Source organism: Haliotis asinina, chromosome 11, assembly GCF_037392515.1.
Source record: "Haliotis asinina isolate JCU_RB_2024 chromosome 11, JCU_Hal_asi_v2, whole genome shotgun sequence".
Taxonomy (NCBI): domain Eukaryota; kingdom Metazoa; phylum Mollusca; class Gastropoda; order Lepetellida; family Haliotidae; genus Haliotis; species Haliotis asinina.
Genome location: NC_090290.1, coordinates 24,809,858 through 24,825,078, shown reverse-complemented (window position 1 = coordinate 24,825,078; position 15,221 = coordinate 24,809,858). Strand labels below are relative to the sequence as shown.

The 15,221-nt window shown below is 37.9% G+C and overlaps 1 protein-coding gene across 1 annotated transcript in view; it reads right to left on the bottom strand.

Moving 5' to 3' along the window:
* The window catches only part of LOC137255868 (polypeptide N-acetylgalactosaminyltransferase 13-like), a 104,566-nt gene that overhangs the window by 28,429 nt on the left and 60,916 nt on the right, over positions 1–15,221 (bottom strand). The window contains exons 2-4 of the mRNA XM_067793446.1: positions 14,596–14,759; positions 6,577–6,675; positions 577–686 (exon numbers count right to left, since the gene is read on the bottom strand). Coding sequence (XP_067649547.1) covers positions 577–686; positions 6,577–6,675; positions 14,596–14,759 — 373 coding nt within the window. The remainder of the gene's footprint in view (positions 1–576; positions 687–6,576; positions 6,676–14,595; positions 14,760–15,221) is intronic.

The window sequence follows — 15,221 nt, the reverse complement described above, 5'->3', positions numbered from 1 at the left end:
AGTCTTGAATGTGACTATTTCAGTGCTCCATTCAGATTGGCTGAATTAGTTGCTTTCAGTTTATGCCCCTTCGAATAAAAATTATGTTTCAGCAGACATATGAGTATGATATATTCTGCAGTATTTATCTTTTGTTAGATGTGGATAGGAAGCACTAACATGGTTAATCTGACTCTGTAACCATCACAACATATGTTAGACATGGTGGAATATTCAGACAGTGTTATGAAGATTCAGGAAAAGCACCGTGTGCCTGATGCTACTATACATAGTTCTGATAAACATTAACCTGAATTGGCCTGCATTATTATTAGAGAACATTCAAATATTATAAGAATGCTTCAAGGCTGTGACCCTGTAGTATGTCATACTTACCTACAGACAAATATATCCACAAAAACCCATGTAATTCTGGAATACGTGGCAAGTCTACATTTCCACAGGTTTTTAAAATGAAGAAAGCGTTAGGGTTCCTTTTATCAGATTTCAATTTTTTATTATGACCTGTTTGTTTTTTTCTGTAAAATTATATTCATTTCAGAGACTAGCTGTTAATCTAGTCACCCTGGTGCTTACCTTGGTTGCGTCCTGATGGACGGCGTGCAGCAGGGGAGGTAACCAGTTGACATTGCACTCGCAGTGAGAGTCGAGAAACACCAACACCTGACCCGCAGCCTGGGATGCTCCTGAAACAGAGGCAGTGAACGTCTTAAACAATCCAAACTACATTACGCCATATAATTAAATGGTAGCAAGGGGGATAAGATACAGAGAACAGTGCTGGTTTACTGACATGTCTCGACTTTGATGTTGTGCTGACAAGCGATATGTTGAAATATATGGAAGATTTAATAAAACATGTCAGGCTTTTTTATTAACAGCTTTTCATATTTTATGGCATTTCTTTCCTGTCCTAAAATGTGAACAGTATGATCACCTCAAGACAAGGCTTATATGACCACCTGTACTCAACAACTACTAAATATGTGATTTTGTTACCATGGTAACACATATGACTCATTAAATTTGGTGAGATTTCATACTGAGATAAGTATCGACTAATACAATGCACTCTGTCTAATTTAAACCAGTTTGGGAATGACTAGAAAGTCCGAATTAGACAGCTGTCTGAGTTACACAGAAATTTCCTATATCGAAGGCTTGGATTATTCTCTGGTCAAAAGGTTGTAAACCTGATGTTGTGCTGGCCGGAATATATTTTACTGTAACATTGCTGATGAATTAAATACGAAATTTATATCAGTATTTTTACATTTAAAGGATATGTACGTCAATCATTGTGTTATAAATTAGTCGTAATTGCATCAAAATTTAATAAGCGTTCACCTCTAGACAAAATACACAAACCAATCAATGGGTTGTTTATTATAGCACATGCAAACTGTAGCACAAATGGGCTTGTGCTGCATAGAGAAAATGACTGGTCTTGGAGACGAAGAACGGTCTGATACACAAGTTGTGCTTCAAATAAAAATATATTTTTTGTAGTTATTAAACATGGGCTCTGAGATGCAAAAAACTATTTCATTTTGACAACAAAGAAGGATTAATTTGGGACCCAAAGTTCAGTTGGGTTTATACAGCAATCCAAGAAAGACAGAGTCCGAGTTGGACAGAGTGCACTGTATCAACATTATTCAAAAACAATTTGTGCAAATTTAATAAACTAGATTGCTTAGTCCAGATATGCAAAGAACATTTTTATTATTAGATAGTCTTAGAATAGGATTTACTTTCATAATTCAAGGTAATTCAATGCAATATGGTTTTAACTAAGCACAATTCACAAGGTAGCAGCTCTACTATATCCATGGAAAATACAATTTTGTTTTGCCTGTATTTTGTGATATATAAACATGGGTGTCTTATAATGTTGGGGGTCATTCGTTGCCCTGAAAACCCATGACATGGCGAAGGATGACAAGACTTGGGACATTCTATGCCATTTAATCCCAAATGGATGGATGGTTATGATGTGTACACTAAGAAAGTGGATGACAACATGCAAACACCTAAAGTCAGTGTGATGATTGAGTCAGTCAAAAACGAATTTTGATTAAGAAAAGGTTGATTAGAAACATGCTAATGGTCATTATGTTGGAAGTAGCGTTTAATGATAAAGAGTTAAATACGAGATGTGATATTATTATTTGTTTCCTTTCCCTGATGGTGCTAATTTAATCATTGGTTCAAAAACTAAATTAATCAGTGACCATAAAATAGATCCAATAAAAATGAAACAATCATAAATAAATAATTCACAATTTGATGAAATCACTGCGATTCATTCCAGGAATCAAAGAGATGCCTTGCTTGAACCTGACGTACATCACCAGTAATGGCAGCAAAGGGCAGAAACCGGACACAAAATTCTGATGGTTCTTAAGAATTAGACCAAGAAATTGTGCTGACATTAAATTGCAACAAAAGAAATTTTTAAAATTGAAATTTACAGGAAATCTATTATTATAAAAAAAAATCAGAGACAAATCCGGTGTCAAGAGCAGCTGGTAACTACGACAAAGAAAGTTGCAATTTACGCTGCTAATTTGCATATAAAAAAAAAAAAGCGACGGGCACAGGCATAAATCTCGATTCATTTCAGCTTTCACTAAAGCCCCTAATTTCTTCATCCTGAAAATCGAAATAAACCACTATGCATCACGCTAAAGTTATGCAATTATAAAACACTTCTTGCCAACCTATCCAGTATTAGGGTCTAGCTTGTCGTTATAAATTCTATTTAGATCCACTTAAAATATTATTTATTTCATAAACTCTGATTAGTGCAAAATGAATGGCAATAAACTAGTCCAAAATCCAAATTTACATTTTTTTACAATTAGAAGGATCTTTCAAACCTGACAGTTTATCTGAAAAACTGTTCGTGCATATTAAATTCCATTTTAAGTGAGATGAAGAAGAAGTATATTTTAAAGATTGTTTGGAAAATAACTGCTTATGATTTGATCCAAGATTGTATTGTCTGGCCCTACTTGACTGGGAATTAAAAACTAAAGCAATAAATTTTCAAATCTGACGTTGACAAGACGCTTCACATTTTTCACAAGGAAACCAGGAATAAATCAATGTGGTAAGGACTGTTTAATGATTGTGTTATTTTTTAAAGTGATAACATTGGTTTCAGAATGAAATGTTAGATCCAAGACAGTTTTGTTCTTGCATTTGAAAAAAACTACTTGAATTCTAAATGTCATGTAAGTGCTTTGAAACATTACAGCTGTTAAACAAAAAATAGATACATGTATAAAAAAATGAAGAACAAGTAGGGAACATTCTGAAGTTCACCTTCAGTTATTTGAGAAAACTGATCTCAATACAATACATGGAATCTTGACCTAGTATGTGTACAGTCACATTTGCAATGACAACTTGCAGGTCACATTGATGTTTTAAGATTTGTGGATTTGACAATTTGAAGTCAAGTGGTGTCACTAATAATCCTGAAAATGGACATTTGTTGTCAGTTGTGACTCTTCTATCTGTGGTTGTGTGTGGTCCTGTGCATTTCCTAGGACTTCAGTCTCACATAAGGCAAGTGACTTTGTTGTGTTCACATTCCAGAAAATGTGTGTCTGGAGGGATGCCATGTGACTATTAACCTTCTACCTGGTCACAGGCTCACAGCTTGGGTTATCCAGGGTAATAATAATCAGACTGTCTGTTAGCACTTTGAGCATGTGCCTTGTACATAGACAATGCGCATTATAAATTCATTATCATTACATGAACACTTGAATGCTATGACGCCGCATTGCAATCTTTGACCTCACATAGGAATGGTCTGACAACAATGCTCTGACATCCACACTGGACAGCTTTGACATCACAGTGGGATAAGTGTTATCATGATACAATGGAAAGAGCTTCTTCAGACTAGTTTCAGATTCAACTAGTGTTACTTGTATCTGGAGCTGTTGTGGATTCCTTGCCCAATGGAATAAATTCAGCAGGAATTATACTAAATAATTCAGATCCTTCATACATCTTTGGAATCAATGCTGATTATTATATTGCATGTCAGTATTGTAGATTTACACATCAAATTGAATCAGAAATTTAATGGCATGATAGATAAAACTGACAATATGGTAAGAAATATGTAAGAAGTTAAAAATTAATATTAGTTGATTTTCTTGAATCTAACATTGATATCTGTCTGTCAGTCATTTGAGCATGGAAAACGACAAGATAACAGTTAAGGTCTTTGTTGTCAAGTGGTTTAGAACTGATCTTCAGAAACCCATGCCAATGTCACTAGAGGAGCAACAAGATGAGGTGGTCAAGCTCACTGACTTGGTCGACACATGTCATTATATCCCGATTGTGTAGGTCAGTGCTCATGCTGCTGGTAACTATATTATCTGGTACCGACTCCATTATTTACAAACTGTCACTATATACCTGGAATGTGCTAAGTGGGGTGTAAAAGAAAACTCACCCCCTCACTATACAAGCAACATGTATGCATTTTGTTACAAAAATGTAACATCTTCAACACTATATAAAACTTCAATTTGACAATTCAGCTCAAATTCTATTACCCACCCCCAACTACTTTCCCAATTGCCACACTCTCACTCTAGTCTCTCAGCGAGTCTCTCCTGCATCCATGCCATATACAGTGGAAGCTGTCTAAACCTAACACTAAAGAAACAATCCGGCTTAAACAATGAGCTGGATTGTAGAGCTGATGATAAATGTAGAAGCCACAGACAGGACTGAGACTTCATGCCAGTGTTGACAACTTGCCGGATTGGACAGATGCTGGTTTTGACAGCTTCCAGTGTAGTTACTCCCACCAGCAGCCTATCCATCATCCGCACCACTAATCTTCACCAAAACATTCCTCCATACTTCTTAAGGGAATGGAAAATGTCACACTTGCACAATGGCATAAAAACAAACATTATGTAAATTAAGTTGCCTAACCAAAATAAAGTTGATGAGAAATATTGGCCAGGATTATCCACAGAACACAACTTTTCCAATCTAATTTGAATAACAGAAAGTTGCTTGTCAGGGGAGGACCATAAAGTGACGGCTTCGACTGAAATGTACAACTGAAATTGACGTTCCTTCACTGATATGGAAATACACGGCAAATACATAAAACTCATGTCAGGTTTTACAACACAGGTTTAATGTCAGATCAGAATTAAACAGTTTAACTGACACTCAGCTTTCTATCTGGGAGCCATGAAACAGGTTTACAACTTGAAGTCTGACCTTGCTGTCTCGTATTTCACAATCAACGAGTGGAATATAAAATAGTCATACATACGCTTTGTACTCAATGTTGAAAATACATGAGATTTGTTGGAGTTTTCTTTGTGGGAATTTGTACACTCATGAAATGGTGGCCTTGCTTGGGTCAAGATACAGAAACAACAGTCTGACACATTCAGATCTGTGTTTGTCTGAGGACAAAATACAAGTAATCAGATCTGAACACAGACCAATGTTATGATGCTCTATGGCTCCAGTCAGTCTCACACTGAGCATTCAAATTTGCTGCACTGAATTGATGAGGGGATTAGGGTACTATGTTTTGCATCACTTTTCAATATTTTTATCATCATCCAACATACCAACATCTGTAGTGAGTGAGTGAGTGAGTGTAGCATGTTGTCGCTTATAGCAATATTCCAGCAATATCATGGTATGGGACATCAGAACTGGGATTCAAATATCCATTGAACACTGGTCTTTGGCATAATGAGAGAACCAACATTTGATGATGATACTACAGGTCATACATCAAGTATCTGAGTTAGTTAGTCTGATTTTCAAATGTCTTTTTTTCAGTCAGCATCAACATCAAAACAGCCACTCTTTCTTTCCATATTACATAAAACCATCTAATTTAAGTAGCTGTCCAATTCACTCTCATGGTGCGTTGTATAAAACCAACAGTGAAAGATGTCACGTCAAGTTGGCCATGACAAGGGTGTTATGAGAGTGAGATAATCAGCTGAACATGTCATGTCATGCTGAAAGGAAAATTGGCAGAAATAAACCCTTCGTCAATTTCTCTGTCAGTTCCATCAGAATATTTTTAGTAAGAGAATCTCGTCAATAAAGTCGTACCGAACAGCAGTGTTTAACAGAGCTTATTTGATAACCATAACAAGTGAAATCAATAACACCCAAATCCCCACATGCTAATAACTTTTACTCCTCTTGGCGCTCCCTTCAAACTACGTAATTTTAACCCATTCCTATGACATGAAGTTATCTCGAAATCCCCCTCAGCTGAATGCTCCGTCATTATCTCTTTGACTGGTGGTCACAATATTACAATGGCAGGTTTGACTTCACTGTCGGGTAGCTTCCTTTTGTGTCAGGTGAAATCGACAAGCTTGTCAATTGCAGTGCTGATTGGCTGCCATTCATCTATCTCCAGCTGATCAATGTATAATTAGATATGGCATCGCTAACGACGTATTAGTCAAGATATAAATTGCCCACTAGCTACATGCTCATTATTGAAATTCAGAGCTTTCCGGCATGACTCATGGGTTGTCCACTTACCGAGGAGGCGAGCACGCACTAGTCCCTGACGTCCAACTGTCCGAATCAGGGAAACCTTCGGCCACCGCTGCAGTGTCATCAGTGATTCATTAATGTTGCCTGGAAGTACAGAAACAAAATAAGGCTTTACTAAAGTCTGTAAAGAACCAAAACATTGCCTTAGCAAACTCTGTGGAGAAACAAAACAAGGCCTTAGCAAACCCTATGCACAAACAAAACAAGGCCTTAGCAAACTCTGTGCACAAACAAAACAAGGCTCTAGCAAACTCTGTTCTGAAACAAAACAGGACCTTAGCAGTCTCTGTGCAGAAACAAAACAAAGCCTTAGCAAACTCTGTGCAGAAACAAAACAAGGCCTTAGCAAACTCTGTGCAGAAACAAAACACGGCCTTCACAAAGCCTGAACAGACACAACAGTATGTCCTCACACATCCATTGTTTTCTTGATACTTTCATTGGAAACAAAACCTATCATCACAAAGCGTGTTGTTTTAAAAATATCAAATATACATATGTTTCTTGTATCAAATAATTGATTTCCTTTCACAGCAATAGTATAGAAACTCATAGAGATTAGTTAAATTGTTTTATTTCAACAGCTATAGTCAACAGTCATTGTGGATTGTGGTTGCAATGTGTGACCACTAAGACCAAAGAGTATGAAGCCCATATCTGGAGTCTCCATTGTGATTTACACGAATTTTGCTAAAAGTTGTATAAAACCCAACACACTCACTCACTCACTAATGCAGCAACAAATGTCTGGTCTGCCTGGTTTCAGGTGCAATCATTTACATGTCACCATGACATAGATAGACTATGTCCAACTGTGGCATAAAATAACATTCACCCTCTCCCTCAACAGCTTTCTATAGCCAAATATTTTTAAGATTATTAACAGGATTTAAAAAAATGATTTGTCCATTATGCTGAGTGTTATGATATCTTATGCCCAACGCTTCCATAAGAAATGGCGCTAGGATACAATGGAAACATCTGCTTGTCCGAATAATATTCAGGATGAGAAACATTTATTTTTCAGAAAAATCTCACAGAAGATGAAAGGGGAGATCAATATTTCAGTGAGAACAGAAGAGAAAGGAGATATGGGCAAATGCATTTCTACTAGATCCACAGGAAGGGCATGGATGTGAGGAGTTGTAACTGACATGCACACCAACAATCAAAGAACTGAGGTGTCTCTACATCCATTTCAACAACACACATAAGACAAACGGGACATTCTTTCTAAGAGGAAAGGTCATAGAGTGAGTGAGTGAGTTTAGTTTTACATCGCTTTTAGCAATAATCCAGCAATATCATGGCAGGTGTCACCAGAAATGGGCTTTATACATGTAGCCATGAGGGGGATGAAAACCAGGATTTCAGTGTGACAAGCAAACGCTTTAACCACTAGGCTACCCCTCTTGCCAAAGGTGACAGAAAAACATACTTTCTTCAAACATAGTTTCATCAAATGCTGTTTGCTCATCACATAGAGAAAAGCATACGTTGCTAAGGACAGTTATCACTGAATAGTCAGATTCATGCTTTGAGTGTGTCATAAACATGGAAAGATGGCTGAGTTTTACCCCGCTTTTAGTAATATTCCAGCAATATCGCAGCAGGGACACCAGAAATGGAATTCACATATTACCCATGTGAGGAATCAAACCTGGTTCTTGGGCATAACACCATGAAGATCAGGGTTAGAAATGATCTTCAGCAGCCCCTGCTTGTGACTAATGGAAGCGGGTGGTCAGGCTTGCTGACTCACTTTTGGCATGACAAGCAAACACAATGGGCATACATTTTCAAAGCTCTCTCAGCACTAAGATAGTCATAAGTTTATGTTAATGAATGCCACTTGCAAATATCTTGGCACTAAGAGAGCTTTGAAAATCTAAGAGCAGATCACTAGGCTATTACTCTGCCCCTAAAGACGACGAAAGGTGTGGGGATGTATAGTACACCATTAACAATTTGCAATTGCTACATACAATATTGTTTTTATTTACAGGCTGCATAAGAACCAGCTTCTAAAATGACAGCAAAATGACTAAATGTCCTTTGTTTATGAAAATGCTGAAACAGGGAATTAACAGCATTTTGCTGTAATTTCTAAGCAATTTGTTACCATGGAGTACCGCTATAATCCCCCAGAAACTAAAGAACACTCCATGGAGTAGGGATATCTAACATCCCCTCCACCAGGAGCAGCTAAATCTGTTCCATTAGCTGGGAAGGCTATGGCTTCAGTCATACTGGTTCACAATCTTCTGGAAGCTCAGGTCATTAACAACCAGTTTTATTCTCATCAGCTAAGGCAACTGCATCTGAAATACCCAGCTACACATTGTCAAAGGCATACCGAGGATGTGTCAGCCACCAGGACAATGCAGCAAGTTAGTTCCTGATGTGGCTCTGTAGTCTATGAAAATCCATCAGATTAATCGCCATCAGATTTAAATCACTTCCCAAACTTGAAGAATAAACTGTCTGTCAAGCGTTAGGCAAATGATTAGGAAATCATGTCTTCCAAGGATTACATTTTACGCCATCTTGCAGAACACAATTCATGAGGAACAGGAATATCTTTGAAAGTGAGTGACTTTAGTTTTACGCTGCACTCAGCAATATTCCACCTATCTGGTGGTGGTGTGTAAATAATCGAGTCTGGACCAGACAATCCAGTGATCAAAAGAATGAGCATTGATCTGCACAACTTTAAATTGATGCCATGTGTCAACCAAGTCACCAAGTGACCATCTGATTCCATTAGTCAACTCTTACAACAAGCATGGGTGCCTGTAGGCCAATGTTCAAACCCAAATCATCACAGATAACATCTTTAAAAGACGTGTAAGGACCTGGTGCAGACTATGAAGGAAAATAATCTGCTCTATCAGTGCAGTCAGTCATAGGTTCAAAACTTTTCAGTTCCCCTTGTAATTCTATTTAAAAACAGAAAATTGATACTGCTTTCCAAGCAAAAATGAACTTTCATGACCGTGATGAGGACTCTACAGAAAAAATTGCAGTCATGTTGGTCTCTTTTAGTTAACTGCAATGCCCTCACTAAACCAAACTTATTCATTTAGAAGACAGCTGCCTTGCTACCATGGTTATTTTTACCAAGAGAAGCACTTTATTTCATCCTGTTGTTCTTGTAATTGAATCATCTTTTGACAAAGTAATTGCGAGTTGTTCATTACTGCTGTTTATTTTCATTTAATACATTATTTGTGGGACGCACCTCATTTTTCCCATCTTCATGTTATAGACCGAGGCTGTTACAACCCATTTTCTATATAAAACAAATTAAGTCGTGGTTGATGTAATTATTAGGAAATGAAAATATAGCAGCGCACGTTAATTTCATCAGTATGGTGCTGGTCCCATGATGTAGAAGGCCTGGTTGTGTACTTAGACCATGTCAGTTTCAGCTATTGGATTAGCATTGCCATTTCAGGGAAACATGGCACATAAATACCATAATGGTTCTGGGTGGCGGAAGATTATGCTTGTGTAAATACGAGCAGACATCGCAGATAGATTCTTAGATAAATATCATCAAGCGTGATTGACGACTTGTCAAAATAACATGTAGGTTTCATACCCAGCACATGCTATATGAAATGTCTGTATACAAGAGGTCTGGTTCTGTTTAGTGGGATGAATATGGTGTTGTTATAGGTTACTTTCCACATGTTCGGTTTAATCGTGTTGTTTTTTTTCAGTTTTCCTTTTCCACAGAATGAAATGCATATGGATGGCCTACGAAACTAGAAACTTGTTTGCTTCTTTAGACTTAAACACATGAATGTTACTTGGCTTGAACTGCTTAAGATCCAACAACTTTTATCTTAATACCATTTATGTAAACAAGTGTAATGTGAGGATGCTAAAGAACAAGACAATGATTTCAACCAGTTTAAAGATTAAATTTACATTTTGTTCATACTGCCAATGCATACTGTTTTTGTTTGCAACAGATGAAATTGAACATAATGTTTTACCATCCCTTTGTCATGATATTGCTGTCACATTGCTAAAAGTGGCATATAACTAAACTCGCTCATTCATACATAATGCACACCACCAAGTTAGACAAACATAGAGTCTCTGAAATTAACATACTTCACAGAAGGGAGTGAGTTTAGGATACTTCACAGAAAACAGTTCCTAAATTATAATAAAAAATGTAAAAATTAGGAGTCCAAAAACTTTCTTTGTTTTCTAAACTCTGGTCAGTAAGAGTTCCACCCATACCCCACAATCCCATCCAAAAAATAAAATTACAAACTGACTTGCACACTCACTCTAAATATATATATTCAGTAATTCATCTTATTTCAATGTTAGAATATTACATTGGGAGAGGACTCCCTGCAGCAGAAATACTATGTAAAAGTGGGTTGGTAACAGGCAGAACTCTTTACCTATGGTGATCTAGACTTTCCTCACATTCTAGACTTGGGCTCTCTTGGATGTATTCGTTTCAGGGTCTGTATGACAGATAACCACCAAGTTTGACATGACAGATTTGTGGGAATGCATATTCTCCTCACAGCATTGTCTGGTTTTCTACATAGAAAAACTTCAGTTGCTGGTATGGAGCCCTTGCTGGGTTCTTGTTGGTACAGGTGTGTATAAGTAGATATTGATTATCATGAAATATATTGACAAATCTATTTGAGCTGAGAGCTATGATGGAAGTTTTCTTTCACTAATTCTTTATATATTCCCAGATGGAAGAATAATGATGACATATTTTTAGCATTTTTCTATTTAAGAAGTCATTGCCATACATTGGACCCTCTAACCATTGAAAGGCTTAGAACTCATAGTTCATTTTGAATATTCCAGATAACTTGATCATCTTGGATCAGACATGGATGGTAAAATATGCGTTACCAGTCTGTTGATCCTGTTATAATCTATTTACAAAATATCTCTGCAGGTGAGGAAATTACTCACAAAACAATGGCTTGACAATAATGAGCCCCATTCTTGAATTAACCAGTATAATACACTTCCACTCTAATGAAGATAGGAGGAGGAGTAGTGGTTCAAATGTTCACTCACTCACTCAATCACTCAGATCATCATTTCAAGGCACCACTGGCACCCTGTTGGCGCCAATATCCAATAAGGAGCTGATATTTCACAACTGAAGGAAGGTATATTGTTTTTCCTGATGAATACACACTGCCATGTTGAATTCCCCCCTGGTTTGACAAGCAGGAATAACAGTATGCATTCAAGAAACCAGTTTAGCACTCATAACGATGCAGAATGGAATCATCCTAGGGTATGATTCTATACACTTACTTTGGCTAGGGTACATTTATGTATTCACAAAAGCACCTGTTGTACATTTCTGTAGTACCCGTGCCAACAACGCCCCTTCAGCCATATTGCATTTTGTTTATTCTTATCATTAAATGAACATGGAATATATACCTCACGCAACAGGAATTTGATAGATCTGCCATATTCAGCCTTCTGAGGTTGAAACTGGGCTCGAAACAAAGCTTCGGTAACAAATGGGCCCAGGGTATTTGTTGTCATGGAACCAAGACACATTATACTAGATAACCAAAGATGAATGTTCCGAGATCCGCAAGCTCAAACCTTCAAGATGGAAAACAAACACATGATCAACTGTGTCAACCAGCCTCCCATGATCTGAAGGCTATTGAAGGCACGTTTTGATGGTCATCAAAAGTACCACAAATTAGCTTCCAAGCACCATTTGGATGAGATAGCACATTTATGAGGGAGAGGACCACCAAACCTAGCCACAAGACCCTCCCCGGAACATGCTGCTCTTTGTTTGGCCAGCTGCTCATTGCCACCCCAGGACTACCATTGTTTGTTTGCAGGCAGGGATTATTTTAGTAACTAAATAATGATCATCTGGGGAGGAATTATTTGTAGATACTTGGGTGTTGAAATACTGGAAGAAGACCACAACAAAAACTAATATTTTTACAAGTGTTTCCTGTCTGGGGATCACTTGGGTTCAAAATAGACGGAAGAATTTTTTTATGAGGTGATATAGATTTTTATCTGGCAGATTTACACATGATAAGATTTATAGGAGTAAAGAGAGACATCTAATGGCTGCGGCACGCTTACACACAGGAGGATGTGTTTGAGGGACATTTGATGCTGATGTGCTGTTAGGATATCCGTATGGGATTGTCTCATCTGCTGGTGTTATTTCAAGATGATTGATATGTTCCTGAAGAAGTAAACAGACAGAATACTGTTTCCCTCACAACATGCCCCAGGTAAGAGGACATGAGTACACATCATGGACTTTGATAAAATGCCAGCTGGACCCTATGGGAAATGCAGAAATATTCTCTGTTTCTGTTAATTAGGACAGCCTTTATAATTCAGGTTTTTGCAATAGCATTATCACAAATATGAGTTTTTCCATGTGAGAAGCTTTAGCGAGGGATGACAATGATGATACCATATGAGCATCTCCCAGATGGGTCGGCTATCATCATCATTCTACCCTGTATCAGATGGTTCAGTGCAGATTAGGAGAGAGCTTTGGAAAAATAATTTTACATCAAAGCATCATGTTGCAGTACAAGTCCGTAGGGTCAGCTAGTGTTAGCTGGAACAATGGAGATATTGTCTCTGAGACCACTGTTCCCCAGATAACCAGGAGGCCCAGAACGAGCTGTGGAAGGGACTCACGGGACCCTAGGAGAGGCCAGGAATCATGCACTATGCACTAAAGAATATCAACAAAAATTCTAAAAAGTCACATCAGTGTGTTATGATGTTTACACAGTCAGTCTAATGCATGAGTAAGCAAATGCATTTGTTGATACAGTGAGTGAGGTTAGTTTTATGCCACTTTTAGCAATATTTCAGGAACCTCATGGTGGGGGACACAGGGCTTAACACATTGTACCCAAGTAGGGGAAGAAACCTGGGTCTTCAGTGTGACAAGCAATCTCTTAAACCACTACCCCACCACCCCCTCATTTGTAAAATAACACACATTTTTCAGCAATCAAATCATTGCACTCAGTACATGAAAGGCCAGGCAATTTGTAAAATAACACACATTTTTCAGAAATCAAATCATTGCACTCAGTACATGAAAGGCCAGGCAATTACAGAATTGTGAAAAACACTTGCAACCTAAATATGCCAACTAAGAAAATCTAGGTACCTTTCCTACAGGAGGCACAGGCAGTAGTGCTACTACAGGAAAACGTGAAGCACCCTAAATGTTTTGAATGTAGTATGTTTTTTTAATACCATTCTCAAGAAATGATCACAATTATGACAATTAGGAACAGTTAGTTGGTTTACTATTATCAACTACCCTTGATGTTTTGAGGTCAAATGAAGGAAACAACATCACATTCATTATTGATCACAAAAAAAATATCTGGAGGAAATATTTGGGCATCCATACAGAAAACATTCATAATTATATCTGACAATAATGAGATCCAGTTCCTTGAGTCACCAGCTACTTCTACAGCAGCTGAATCAAGGATATGTTGTCTTGTCAGGATATCGACACTGGAAGACAGGAGGTGCTATACTTCTACAGGAGATGAATGAAAGGATATGTTAAGTCTTGTCAGGAAATAGACACTGGAAGACAGGAGGTGCTATACTTCTACAGGAGATGAATGAAAGGATATGCTAAGTCTTGTCAGGATATTGGCACTGGAAGACAGGAGGTGCTATACCTCTACAGCAGCTGAATCAAGGATATGTTAAGCCTAGTCAGGATATCAACACTGGAAGACAGGAGGTGCTATACTTCTACAGCAGCTGAATCAAGGATATGTTAAGCCTAGTCAGGATATCAACACTGGAAGACAGGAGGTGCTGTACTTCTACAGCAAAATATATTTTGACATTTTTTACTGTTCAACATATTGGTTTGGCAGATCCATTCTCTTAACAATATCACTGATGAATACACCAATGGTAATGGACTGGAACCCAATATGACATGTTGTCACTCACCTTTTGTGCTGTTGTCATCGACTAGTATGACCTCCTTCAACAGTGATGGCGGTGACCTCATGATGACACTGGTGACTGTCCTCAGCAACACTGATGCAGCCTCATTGTGAAAGCAGATGATGACACTGGCAGTGGGCAGCTGGGATAGAGGCACATGGGGGCAACTGAAACACAAGGGGTACACCATGAGTGAGTGAGTGAGTGAGTGAGTGAGTGAGTTATGCAGCTATTTGGGCAAACCCTCAAACTCAGGTATTGTGCTGACCAAGCTAGAAGTGTAATCATGTCAGCTCAATAATTTCAAGGAAGGAACAATATCTGACCATCAGCTACACAACTGGACTAGTGGCCTGTAAGACAAGAGGTCAAGTGTAAGACATATTTAACTGGTACCATGGTAGTCATGGTACAAGTACACTGCAAGAATGAGTGGGTTTTATCACTTTGAAAAATATTTCAGTTGAATGACACACTGATTTACTGATAGACTCAATCGCAGTGTGACATAGGTCATGAATATTTTATTACCACTTTGTCTTACCAGAAAGTTCTCGTGCTGACAACAAGGGTCATTGTCAGAGTTAATCCATGATTCAAATTGTTAACAAGCAGATCCTAACAAGACT